Below are 14,009 nucleotides of genomic sequence, written 5' to 3'. Positions count from 1 at the left end.
GCTCTAGGTGACCCTGCGTGAGCAGGGGGGTTGGACTCGATGACCTCTGAGGTCCCTTCCAACCTTCGGCATTCTATGATTCTATGATTCTATGACTGGAGTTATTTGAATTGATAGTTTGGCTTTGGAGTCCAGTGGGGAGGGAAACAAAAAGCTGGAGCCAGCCCAGTTCCAGGAAGCAATTCAGAAAAGTAATGACACAAACTTCCCAAGAAAGTTTACAGGTTAGAGACTTGGCAAACTTCTGGGCAAATTGGGTAATTGATTTTTTTTTCTTACCACTGTATGGAGGATGAATAAAGCTAATAGGCTGAGTTCTCTTGTTTTTTTCTTTCTCCAGATTGATTTTCGTGGTTCCTACTCAGAAGCTCACAGTGTTGGTGATTTTGGTAATGTTTCTGTTTGCTAGAATACTCCAATTGGTATAACTAGTCCACTTCAAAACTATTGTGGATGATTCTGGCTCTTGTCCTGTGCAATGAAGGAGCCAAGAATGTGTCAGAAGGCCAGGGTGCTCCTGCTCTCCCCCATAGCTCAAAAGGCCCTTGCTGTCCTTATCTGCGGGCCCTGTGCTCCGTGCTTCACGAGAGGCAGTAGGGCACATGGAAACTTGTATTTAAACTAAGACTGAGGTTGACTATACCAGAGATTCAGTAGGGCCAATACAGTGATTTTTAACTGTGGCATAGTTTTTCTTATTTTCTAGAAGTAAAAAATGCAGAGTATACTTTCAGGTGAGCCATTTATATATTCTAAAGGAGAAAGATTTGTGCCACTGAAGCGATGCGCTGCCATATGAACATAGCTAGCACAGCCATAGCAATGATGCTGGTGTCCACAACAGCTGCGGAAGACTTGGGGTTGTTGTGTTTTGTTTTTCTTCCTTCCTCTGTAGGAGGAGATGTGCTGAGTCAGTTTGAGCTGGACTTCAGCTACCTGGCGCCAAATTGGTGAGATAATGATCTGAAGTAGAGATTACCTTCTTGAATAACTATTTATACTTATTCTATGCTCATATTAAATGATTATGGTGGTTTCACTGTGGTCTTAGTATAATGCTATCATTCTTTTATCCTTTTCTATCTGTATTCTGAAGCCCAGGTTCTGTGGGGGTTTTACTAAAGTTGGTATTTCTTGTGTGCATATTTATTTCCTGCCGTGAAAAACTGAAAGGACAGAGGAAAGAGAAGTTTTACAACAGGAACACAGCAGGACAGATTAAGTTATTTGTCTCAGGAGGGTATTGCATGTAATTATTAATGAAATGGTAATTGAAAAAAGGTTGCTGGAATGTCCAAGCAATTTCTGAAATAGCTCAACATCTCACGTGGATTTCCAGATGCTGCAGAATTCAGCTAAGTTTTAAAAACATTTTTTAAAAAATGGAAGAAGCAGTTTTAGACATTTATTTACAAGTTCCTTCTCACTTGCAGTTTTTAGTTGAAGAAAAAAACTTAGTGAAAACAGGACAGAGTCCATCTAGGACTCTAGATTCATCTAGGACTCTGTCTAGATAAAGCCCAGCATTATCTGAACTCTGGCACAGGTCTGGAAAATGTTGTGGTAGGAGGTATGGAAATTTCTATTTCAACAGGAGTAGATGGGGCACAAATGATACTGGAAAATACCAGTCTTATTTTTACAGTCTTTTGATATTTACAGAATTACTAAGTTGTTGTAATAATCTCCTTATCTATTTTGATGTGTGGGTGTTGTAAGATGTTGTTACAATACATTAGTCTTGGTTTTAGGTATGTGCCTGTCAAAGACCTAGCAGCCATCTACCAGGAATTTTATGGAAGCGAGATCATAACAGAAAGCACAATTACTGACTGTACCTACCTGCTCTTTCTTGAACTGTAAGTTGAATAGCTTTGTCTAGTTTTTTATGAGTGCAACTCATGTAGGAAAATGCTGATAATCCCCTTGGAAATGCCAGGTCAGAAATCGAAGCACTGGGTCCAGCAATACAAACTTCCTACTAACCCTCCTAAACTGTAAGGCACCTGAATCATCAGAAAGGCTGCAATACAAATTGAGACTGTGAAACTCGTGATTACAACATCTCAGCTCAGCATCTTAGCTGTTCAACAAACCTATGTGTTTATCATATTTAAGTTTTTATGAGTGAGCAGCTGTGTCTTGAAGTGCTGTGGCATTTTGGCCTCTTAGTAGTATGATTCTCATGTGTTGAAGGAATAGTACATCTTCTGAAGCAGATGGCTTGCTTGTGTTGTGTACAAGATCCTTTCAGGTCCAAGCAGAATACATGGAGCTGGACATCAAAACTCAAAGACTTTTAATTTTGGCAGTGTCTGCTTTTGAATACTCTGGCCAGGCTACCTGTATTCTTTACTTCAGTGAATTACCAATAGTCATACAGCGTTCATAAACACTGGAAATGGCCTCAAATTAAGGGCTGCAGTAAAGGTTGTTACTTCTCTCATGGCAGCTCTTAAAAATGTATATATTAACAACCAGCAAGGAAATTTAAAATGTTCTTGTTCGTAATAACTCACACAGTATTTTCTGTACTCAAAATTCAGAGGACTTGAAATGAACTGCTTACAAAACTTAATGCCCTTAGATGAAACATGTTAATATTTGAAGCATTGTGTATTTTTTTGCAGGCATGGAGAAAGGCTTGCTGTTGCCAAGGTTAGTTTTTGTTTTTCCTTATAAACATGAAAACATGAAGGTAGATAAGACCATCTTACTAAACGTGTTTATTTTCTCATAGCTTTTTCCCACATATGCTGGTAAATCTCCATTTCTGGTGGAGAAGTTCCATGATTATTTCCTGGGAGGGGTAGATGACATGGCATTTTGGACAAACAACATTTTTGAGCAGACAAGCCATATGTTGGAAAATGGAACCAGGTATAATGGTGTTTCTGTCGATGTGAAATGCAGTATTTAGATTTTGCTACCTATTTAATTTTTCTTCCCCAGGCTGGTCCTTTCCTAGAGCAGGTACCTTAAATTTTCTCTTGAAAAAAATGGATTTTTATAACACTGTTTTACCCAGGTGCACTGGACAGGCCTTGAGTTTGCATTTGCTGCATGGCCACACCACTTTCTACAAGCAAGGCTTTGAGATGGCCAGCTGATGCTAGACAGGGAAGAGGTGGGGGCAGCTTTTAAGACCCACTCAAGGGCTTAGCAAAGCTGGGCCCTGAGGTGCTGCCTGGCCTGGTAGTTTCAACTGTGAATGTGCTTTATGTCCAAGAAGGCCCTTCCCAGGAGGCAATGCCTCCACTCACTGAAGGCAAACAGGACACCTTCTCCTCATGCTGAAAGCTCTGGCCCTCTAAAGCTTTGGTTCAAGTTTAGCCTTATTGTGAATAACTTTGTAAGACTATGAGTGTAAGACTATTGCTCCATTTATATGGATAATGTCACCGCAGCTATATTGGGAAGTGGTGTTTGAAAGACTGTGTGACATAAGCTATTGGGTTTGTTGTTCCACAGTGTCCACAGTGTTCCAAAGTTAAATAAGTGATTTACATTAATAGAATTAGCAGGATATGCCACAGAAAATTTCATTTAAGGTTATATAATAACATGCAGAATTCTTATAGATCCTAAGCAATTCCTTAAAGCCATTAAAATAAATAAGAAGCTTTTAAGTTTTAGAAGGGCCTCTTGAGAAACTTCTAAGAGAGGAATCGCTGAGGGTAAAAGTTGTATTTTTAGTTGTGCTTTCATAGTGGAGAAAATATTCAAAGCACATTTTTAATATTTCCTTAGTGGCTGCTTCCTGCCCGAGAACCCTCTGTTTATAAAATGCACAAGTGGACACAAGAACAACTACATGTAAGTACAGCCCTGAAGCCTCAAAGACCTCCTGATGAGAGAAGAGTCTTCCACTAACATGGGCACTGAGACATTGACAATTGGAGGTCAAGACGCCTGGGTGCTTTTTTTTTTTTTTTTTCCATTTAATTTCCCATATTCTATTTTTTTTTATGCTGTGAGATATGAGCTTTTAGCTTCGTGTTTATACCTTGGTCAAAATTTTTTCAGAAAAAATGTGCAAGAAATGTCCACGTTGAAAACTGACACTTCGTCAGAGTCAGTAGATTTGCAAGGGTTACAAATTGCAGCAAAATTCTGGTCAATGTGTGGGGGTAATGCATTTATGTGTTGGGAAAGGCTGATTTTAGGGAAATGTAGGAAAATTGAAAGATGAATGTAAAGTGTTAGAATATTAGGTGCCAACAAGTTAGAGTTTCTGCTTTTTGAGGGAGGGAGTAAAAATTCATGAATGGCTCTTAAAGGAGTTTTTTATACTTCTGTTTTGGCAATAATTTCAGCATGTGAATTCAAGAGACAGGCATTAGCATAAATTAATAGTTTGGTCTGCAAGAAAATTAATTTTCTTCTTTTTTTTCATGTTGTCAGAGCTCCAAGAATATTGATGACGAACAAAATGCTCCAAATAAATAATGTTGATGATACTAGATTTTGTAAATGTTGTAAATGTCTGGATATTTACCAAGCGTAGGCAACCCATAAATCTTATAAGTTTATAGGGTTTTAACTGCTGCCTTTTGATAACTCACTTTATATATGGGAGAAATGTCTGTCTGGCTGAATGCAGTCTAACGATCTGCTATTGTTAGTTTTGGTGTAAAATACTCAGCCCATTAATCCAGTGTCACTAGTTGTTATTACTGCCCCCTTTCTCTTAACAGGAGTAAGCGACCCAGAAGTGAACACTACAAGAATACAACTTCTTCTCTTACAGAAGCAATTAAAAAAAATATAACATTCACAGAGAGAGGAGTTCACTTCAATATGCAAGCGTGGGCAGCAGTAAGTAAAAAGTGACAGATGTGTGGGTTAAAATTCAGCTTTCTATATAAGCTGCTTTGCTTTCTGTCTGGGATACTGCATGGTGGAGCAGATCTGTTTATGAGAATAGCAGCCTCTTCATTTGCCCTGATTGTTAGTCTGTGTGCTGATAGGTACATCTATAAGTACTAAATTATTTTATTTTGCTCATTTTATAGAGAGATTTCAGTGCATCTTGCAGTACCAAACATGGCAGAATGTATCATCTTTCATATTTACACCTCAGAGAGTCATTTGATCACTATGGGGAATTAAGAAGCCCCAGCAAAGCAGAGCAGTGAGCAGTTATTCAGTAATCTGCCATTTAGAGCGTAGACATTTCTGCCTCTTCCCTAAGTGATGCCCATGACCTAAGTCATAGATGAATGTGGTGATTTCCACTGACGGTGGCTTGACTTTTGATGTGGTCCATAGATCTTCAGCCTGTGTTTTAACTAACCCTGTGTCTCTTCACTATTTTTGTTTCAGAACTCCCTCCGCTTCTTAAACCAGGCTTTGGCAACAAATGTATGGAGTGTGTTAGCAGCCCCACACGGACAGTCTTCTAAGTACATCTCCAAGCCAGCAGCATCGTATTTTTTGACTTCACCCTATGCTAGACTTGGATGGTTGGTACTTTTTTGTCTAACCTTCATTTCTGGAAAAAATTGAGCAGCCACCAAAATATTATTTTTAGACACTTCAGGGCATCAGCCCAAATCAAGCAGTGATCAGCTGTGCCTGAGTGTCTTTGGCTGGCTGGTCAGAACTGCCAGTTGATTTGTAGGACCTTCTTCTTTCAGACATCGGTCAGACATCGTAAGCCTCACTGTGTCAATACTGACTAAAATTATATGCAGAGCAAAAATTCCATTCAGAATGTGAAAGCCAGTCAGAAAACCTCATTCTCTAGGGGGGGAAAAAAAAAAGTTGTCTTTTTTTGTGACTTTCCTCTTTAGTGAAGGAGTGTTTAGCTCTGTGTGTGATCAAGCATAGACTGGAAGAAACAAAACTTTGAAACATCTCTGGCTCTAGTTCTTGATAATGTAGGAACCTTGTTACCTTTTCTTGGCTGTTGTTAGATGGTTGAATGGAATGATTAGATGGTTGCAGGAGCTGTTTCTCCTGGGTTAATTGCTGATGATGCCTATTGATTGTTCCAAGAAGAATTGGAAGATAAGTAGGGAACTCAGTGATGGATTCAGCGCAGCGAGTGAAGTGTATTCTCCCCTTTTCAGTGGGACTCTCTCCCTATCTGTAACAGATTGTAACACAGTCTTAGCTGGGTTAATGGAAGCCGGACCTTCAAACTCTGAGGTTACCTAGTCCAAGAGAAAAAAAAAATCAATTATATGAAAACGAAGTGCATATTCTTAGAAAAAATGACAGGAAAGGCAGATCTTGGCTTACCTGGAAGGAGCAGAATACTTGCTTCCTGCTAATCTGGTGGTGGTCTGGCAGCTCATGCTGTGTTTTTTTGACTCCCAGGGCCGTGATCTCAGCTGACCTAAACCAGGATGGATGTGAAGATGTGGTGGTTGGAGCGCCAGGTTACAGCACACTGGGCCGTGTTCAGATAGGACGGGTCTATGTCGTCTATGGCAGCCGGTCAGGTTTGCCCCCAGAGGACATGGATCTGGATGAGAAGGCAGACCAAGTGCTAGAGGGGCAGCAGGTGAGGGATGAGTCTGGCATTTGTCATTTAAGTCTTTTGCTTGAGTGTGTGGTGAATTTTGGCTGAGCAGTAGCATCATTAATATGGATGAGGTTGTTCATGAAGTGCCCTTCCTGGTCAAAGGATATCAGAGATGCATTTCAAGAAATAAAACTGTTGCTGAAGTCACAGGATCACAGGATCACAGAATCACAGAATGGTTAAGATTGGAAGGGAAGGAAGGGAAGTCACAGGAACAGGAAGGGAAGTCACAGGAACAATTGAAGCAGTGGTGACCTACAGGTTTACACAGATAAATGGGTAATAGAACACAATAGACCTTGGGCTGACTGTCTCTGTAAATGACAATCCAACTGGTTTGGTTGCTCGCATATAAGCAAGTGATGCAACTTTCCCCTCTTTTTCATCTAAAACTATCCCAGGTTAATTTTAATTCTGTGAAAGCTGTGGTTTTGGTTAATTGGTGACTTCTTGCAAAACTATGTATTGTCTTTACTAAAAATACATGTTATTTAAAATATAAAAAGAAAAATATGAAAGAGAAAGTGGGGATTTAACAAAATGGTGAATGGCTTGTGAGTGAGAAGCAGGATCAGATGACCTTGTTAGGTAATACAGATGATCTTCTATAGTAAGCATCTTTATTCACGAAGAGGAGAATGAAGAGATATGAGATACATTTCCTTTTAATTTGTTTCTGTGATTACAAACTGTGGAGTAACAGCTGCTCCCTTTAAGAGTCTTTTAGGAGTTCACAGTTACAATGCTATTAACAGCACAGATCATACACATAACATCAATGACTGGGAAGAAAAATAGCACAGTGACATATTGGGTTCAATTATCTTATTCTTTAAATCCCCTACATCCTCAGACAGAACAGTCTACTCCTACTCGATATATTAGTATGACTGTTATTACTCAAGGGAAAAGTGATGTTAAGAAAAGCCTAAGAATTTTAAAAAGAGATTTTAATCATCTCTGCTTCCAGTTCTTCCCTGTGCTGGGCACTGCCAAGTGTCCATTAGGTTTGAGGGTAGCACCTTTAAGACCCATGCGCTGTTTTCACGGGAGCCATCCTGCTTCTCTTAGCTTTCCGGCCGGTTTGGTTCTGCCTTGGCAGTGCTGGACTTCAACGACGATGGGGTGCCCGATCTGGCAGTGGGAGCACCCTCTGTAGGATCTCAATTTCTCACTTACAAAGTAAGACCTCATTTTCCGTTTTTTTTTTCAATCAGGGTTGGTTTTATTGATAAAATGGAATGAGACAATTTCTGTTGTTATTCTGGGTGACATTATTATATAAACACAAATATGTATAATCTTTGGGTGCTTTTACGAGATTACTGATAGCTTTCTGTGCCTAAGTGAGGTTTCGTTTTGCACAATAAGTTTCCAAATCAGATTCCAACTTTGCAGTACTGATGTGCTGGAAACCTAAGATATCTTTTATGAGAGGCAAGTGCACCTCTTTTTTTAGGAAGGGTCAATGAGCTTTGTTGGCTGCTGTAAAAGGCCAACAGATGATACCAACATTTTGGTATGGACCCTGGAACATGTGCTAACCTAATCAAGCTGCAGAGCCTTAACGATTTGTGCCTGCCAGATGAGCCCATGCAGCAGCATCTGAGCGTTCAGGCAAAATAGGTCAATTCAAACCACTTCCATTAAGTTTAAAGCTCTTCAGAAATTCATCCTAACCTAGCTGCCTAAATGAGAGTGCAAATGTTTCTGTGTAGACCCACTAGGTTGGAAAGTTGCATGGCTTCGGTTGTGCGTGGTGCCCCGTGCCACGGTGTTCAGTAACTGTGGTCAACACTGGAGCCACGTGAATGTTCATGGAACGAATATAATAGGCAGCATCTTTGTCTGCTCTCCTTGCCCCTATCCAATGTGTGATGAAAACGTAATTCTCTGCTGAAAGGAGCATGGTGACATTTTTGTTTCCTAAGCCTGCTTTGTTGTCTGGTTGTGAGAGTGTCTGCTACAGCACAGGCCTTGGGGTGGGAAAGACAGTGCTGTGAGAAAATGCAGGTGTGTTAACAGCCTTGGAGAGTTGTTTCACTCGCTGGTGCTTTGTCTTGGACTTCATCCCTGGCCCTGGCTCTCATTCTGTGTTTTGCTTTTCCCACTATTTTAGGGTGCTGTATATGTGTATTTTGGCACGGAGGGAAGAGGCTTGGGATCTCAACCAGATGTTACCATAACTTGCCAGGTATATTGGTTGGGGTAACGCGGGGCTGTGTTAGCAGGGAATGAGGGGAAGGGTGTGGGGCTGTGGGCTTAAAGAACAAATGTTGAAGCAGGCTTTGGACTGCAGGCTTGGGAAGGGAGTGTGCTGGCTGTATCACTGGGGGTGGTGCAGGCAGCTGCAGGTTGTTTGGGTTGGTTGTTTTCGGGAAAGCCTGTGCTGCAGTGCAGGGGAAGGAGCAGGCTTTGGCAAGGAAGCTCAGCCCACCAAAGGCAAGTGTGACTAAGGTGAGAGTGTGAGAAGTTAGTTTGATCAGCAGCATGCAAAAGTAGCTCTCTATAAGAAAATGGCTTTATTTTCAGAATTGGTGGCTTAAAGTGCATTTCAAGCTTGAACAAACTGTTTCTTGCAGTATTCCTACTGTAACTTTGGTTGGTCCCTCCTGGCAGCTGATGTTGATGGGGATGGAAAGGCTGATCTGGTGGTTGGCTCCCCATACGCGCCTGGTGGTGGGCAGCAGAGAGGATTTGTGGTTGCCTTCTACTCTTTTTTCAACAGAAGTGCCCAAGGTAACACCTCTTGTGTAAATTAACCTTCCCACACCTTGTATGACTGGGATTTTTTGTTCATAATTATGGGATAATTCAGGTGGAAAGGGACCTAAGGAGGTCTCTAATGCAGCCTCCTGCTTAAAACAGTTATGAAAGTCAGACGAGGTTGCTCAGGGCTTTGTCTGGTCAGGCCTTGAAAAGGCTGGAGACTGCGCAGCCTTTCTGACCCACTGTTCAGTGGTGTGGCTGTCTGTGTGGGAAGAAGAATATCTCCTATCTCATAGCCAGCGTGAAGCCTCTCTTTTTCTCAGTTTGTGCTCATTATCTCTTGCCCTCTCACCATCTGTGGGGAAAACTGAAGCACAGAGAAACTGAGAACCTCAGTATGCTGTGAAGAGCCTGGCTCTGTTTTCTTGAGAATCCCTTTGTGGGCCCTGGCAGGCTGCTGGTGGGGCCTCTCAAAGCTGCTCTTCTCCACGCTGAGCAAACCTTATTCCCTGAGCCTCGCTGCACAGGGCAAGAGCTCCAGCCCCTTGCTGGCACTGTGCTGAGCTTGCCCCTCTTTATCAGTATCTTTCCTGTATTGAAAAGCCAGGTCTGTTTTTGTGCCATTTGCTTTTCTTACCCCCATCAGGACACTGAAGTCCCCTGTTTCATGGCCACTGCAGCCAAGGCTGCCATTGACTGCAAGATCCCCAGCACATCCTGTGCTGTGACGCAGAGGAGCTCAGCTGTGTGGCCTCTCTGTTATACAGAGACTTTCTTGGTGTCTTTTTGTTTTGATTTCTATTCTCTGTCAGGCAAACTTGCACTGCTGTCTTGGAGTTCGTGAATGGTTTATGTTCAATAATTTTTTTCAAAGTTCAATTAAAGAAATTTAATCAAAGGGTTTCTATTTAGTAATAGTGTCTCATGAGTCAGATAAAGCTTCAAATTCTTCCTTATTTATGAGAAATTTATCTTTGTATCTGACTACTAAAGGAAATTATAGAAATTCAAGTGTCTTGTGTAGTAAGGAACTGCTTTTTGGTGAAATGGTGAAAATGGCAATGGATTCAGCTGCATATGGGCAGTCACAAAGGGGCTGGCTGGTCTTTCTTGGAAGCCTGCAAATGCACCATGAGTTTTTATCATTCCAGGAGCTCCTTCCCGTGGCCAAAGGGAAATGCTACAAGTGAATACAGCTAATGGTTACAGGTGATGAGGATTGTTGTGAAAGAGGGAGGAAATGCTGCCTGTAAAACTAAATGAAGTTAACAGGATGTGGGAAAGGATATACAGCTATCAAAAGGCTCATTAGGATATTTAAGTTTTCCAATAATTTTTTTTCACCTTATTCCACCTTATATGAAGTTAGAAGCCACAAGGAAAAGTTTTGAAACACTGACAACTGACATCTTTGCAAAATCTAAACACAGCATCAATGATTTGAACAATAGCCAGGATTATTTGAAATCACTTTTCTCCTCTCTTGAAGCATTGTTAGTTCTGATAAACAGTTTCAGCCTTGTCCTGTCCCTTACAAGAATTGCTCAATTTAGAGCAGGCCAGTCTGCTGGCTTTTTCATGCTTGCTTCTAGAAGCTGGAAGCTTCCTGTAGACCTGCACTGCTTTAGAGGCCAGCTGCACTGAACAGCCACTGTAGCTACATGCTGAGTATTATTCCACACTTATTTTATCTACACTGCAGTAGGTGCTTCCGTAGCATGGACAGTATATAACTTTCCTTAGAGAAACTTCTGTTCCTGGAACAAAAGGCCAAATGCTTCTGGAGGTTGCTAATAGATTTTTGCACGTCAGGGTACAGCCAGATTTAATTCTTTTCTTTTCCTGCAGGTCTGCTCTCAGTCGAGGATGCCGACTGGATGGTGAAGGGGGAAAAAAACTATTCTTGGTTTGGCTTTTCACTGGACAGCTGTCAGCTGGAGAACACGACGCTGCTGCTCATCGGCAGCCCTGCGTGGAAGCATTGTGTTGGGTGGGTTATGTACTCTGACTGCTCTCTTTTTCTTCCATCCTGCCCAACTTCTCCTACACTGATTGAGGCTTATAATAGATAAGATTCCTGCTTTTTAGAAAAAGTCTTCTTTGATCATACTTAACATTTTTTTTTTCATTAGTATTTTTACCTCTTACCCCTCTTCGTTTGTGTATGTAAAGGATCTTTTTGCTTGGAGGCATAGAAGTATTTGTGGGTTTTCTTGAGGTGAGGGTACAAAAATGCTAATAATAAGCATACCTAAAATAACTCTAGAGTTACTTTTATTTTGAGATAGCGTTTTTAGCAGCAAACAGTGCGAAATTTCATTGGGTGATAAGGAAAGGAAAAGACAGACAAAGCCCTAAGTGTGCCAAATATATCAGGTTAAAGCAACAATGGGAATTACCAAAATAGATTTCTAGGATTTTAGCAGCCAGCATTATGCTAAGCTAGAAGGGGAATGCCCTTTAAATGAAGAAACTCTGGGTGAATCTGTAAAAGAGGTGTGTTGCTGTGTACCAACATTATTTTGCACTCTCTCCAAGCTGCAACTCCTTTTCGGATGCTGGGCAGAGCGTTGGGAAGGTCTATGGCTATAAGCCACCAAGCACAGAGCCCTGGTTTGCAGTGATGGGCCACAAGGTAGGACGTTGTCTCCAGCACGGAGCCTTGTGAGTGACTGACGAGCGTTGCTCTGTGGGAACCACAGGGCTGTTTTGAAATCTAACAGGACATGGGCAGAATGGGAACATCCCTTGCCAGTGGTGTCGTATCCGTAGCTGGGATCACTAAGACCGTTTTGGTGGTGGGCGCACCTACCACAGGTATGTCACTCTCAGAACTGTAAATTGCTCCTGCCGTGGATTGTCTGCTTCTGAAATGCACAAGCAGAGGACAGAAAAAAAGTTAACATTTTTAAAATTGTAATAGCCATTAAAAATCTATATAGAAGTAATTACTGTGAGATTCTTCTTGTAATCATCTGCAAATGCCTTACACTTTTCAGTTTTCTGTAATATAGAGCTTCAGCTGTAATACTTGTAATACTTCCTTCTTCCTGGGCCTTGCTTCTATTTACAGCTTTGTTACCTGTTATTCTCTATTATTTCTGTAGTAGTGATTTGTTAATACCCTACGTATTTCTTGAAACTGAACAAGGCAGTGTTTTGTCCTTGCTATAGGAGTGGGCAGGAAGGAATTGCATGAGTCAAAATGTACAACTCTAATATCTATGCCCTTTAACTTGCATGCATTGTTCTACAACTACTCTTATTAAGAGGTTGCTTCTATGCGAATTTGTGTCAGTCATAAAAACCTTGGCCCTTGTTCCACACTACATTAATTTGTGCATGTTATGTAATGCCAGTAATGCTGTCAGTAATGCTGGTAATAATAATGATGTCAGTAATGCTGTCAATGCCTTCCAGGCCCTGAGCCTGAATTCCTGTGATGTCTGATGCTGTATTTCCTTTGTTTTTTTCCCCTCAGACAGCTTTTTTAGATTTTCCTTTATATCCACGGTGCTGCACCAAGCCGGGCTGGCTTTCATGTATGAGCTGACGGAGAGCGCCCAGCCTTCCCTGCTCAGCATCTTCAGCGGGGACAGAAGGTTTTCTCGCTTTGGCGGGGATGTTTTCTTAAGTGATCTGGACAACGATGGTCTAGGTACAGCTTAATGAATCTAGGTTACAGAGGTGGCATGTTTCCCACTGGGCAGTGGGAAGACCAGTCACCTATAGACATGTTGGCTTCATCAGTTGTCTTGTAAAAGTAATACCATGGTGCCTTTCAGGGGGCACCCCCAAAGTCCCAAACACTTTAGGCACAAATCGAAACATTCTAGCTACAGTCGTTAATAGGATCTATGGCATCTAGAGATATGTAAATGCCGACTCTGTGTTTTGATGTAGCATTATGTGACTTCTGGTGTGTTATGCTGTCCCGTAACGAATGTGTGCAGATGAAATAATTGTGACGTCCCCGCTGCGAACTAACGAGATCACCACGATCCTGCTCGGCGGGGAAGCTGGCCGTGTCTACATCTACAATGGAAACCAGACGACTGCCTTGGATGTGACGGGTCACTGCAAATCATGGATATCTCCCTGTCCTGAGGACTGGGTAAGAAAACATATCAGTGACATCAGGAGATACACTGATATGTATAAGGACAACTAATAAATTACATCCAATGAAAAGAGCTGGCGTGCTCAGATTTGGTTTCAGAAACTGAAGGTTATGCATAGTTCTGGAGCTGTGTAACTTGGCTGCTCCTGTTCGTTCTTGAATTAGTTTGCTGCTCAGGGGCCCAGGTTATTGCATTAGGCTTCTACACTGTAAGCAGCATGGTTCTTCCAAGCCCCTTATTGCCTTTTACTTCTTTTTTCTTTCAGGCTCAGTATGTCCTGATTTCTCCTGAGGTGGGTAACCAGAAGACAAACTGTTGAGTTCTAGAAAGGAAGAAAGCGAACTTTTAAAACCAGTAATATTAAACAATCAACTTTGTTTTATAGGAAAGGTCAAGATTTGGGAGTTCTGTTATTACTGTAAAATCTGAAAGAAAGGTAAGAAAATAACTGCTGCTTTTTGCTTGCTGACATCTTTCCATCCCACTTGCATGTGTCAACAGCTTACAAATCCTGTTTTCATAGAATCATAGAATCATAGAATGCCGAAGGTTGGAAGGGACCTCAGAGGTCATCGAGTCCAACCCCCCTGCTCACGCAGGGTCACCTAGAGCACGTGGCACAGGGCTGCATCCAAGCGGGTTTTAAC

The 14,009-nt window shown here is 41.6% G+C and overlaps 1 protein-coding gene across 1 annotated transcript; it reads left to right on the top strand.

The window, feature by feature from the left end:
• Window positions 1-340: 340 nt before the first annotated feature.
• Window positions 341-13,850, top strand: LOC112958299 (phosphatidylinositol-glycan-specific phospholipase D-like; the record flags this gene model as incomplete). The annotated part of the gene is made up of 19 exons (XM_026052121.1): window positions 341-389; window positions 896-950; window positions 1,752-1,859; window positions 2,631-2,658; window positions 2,741-2,880; window positions 3,751-3,816; window positions 4,698-4,818; window positions 5,326-5,465; window positions 6,325-6,511; window positions 7,604-7,714; window positions 8,652-8,726; window positions 9,115-9,271; window positions 11,090-11,231; window positions 11,780-11,876; window positions 11,965-12,058; window positions 12,723-12,899; window positions 13,195-13,355; window positions 13,628-13,654; window positions 13,748-13,850. Coding segments are annotated over 19 exons (1,998 nt in total), but the record flags the coding sequence as incomplete, so codon positions are not given.
• Between the last annotated feature and the right edge of the window lie 159 nt (window positions 13,851-14,009).

Source organism: Nothoprocta perdicaria, unplaced genomic scaffold, assembly GCF_003342845.1.
Source record: "Nothoprocta perdicaria isolate Ctin4 unplaced genomic scaffold, notPer1 scaffold_834, whole genome shotgun sequence".
Classification (NCBI taxonomy): domain Eukaryota; kingdom Metazoa; phylum Chordata; class Aves; order Tinamiformes; family Tinamidae; genus Nothoprocta; species Nothoprocta perdicaria.
This window is presented reverse-complemented; position numbering and strand designations above follow the sequence as displayed.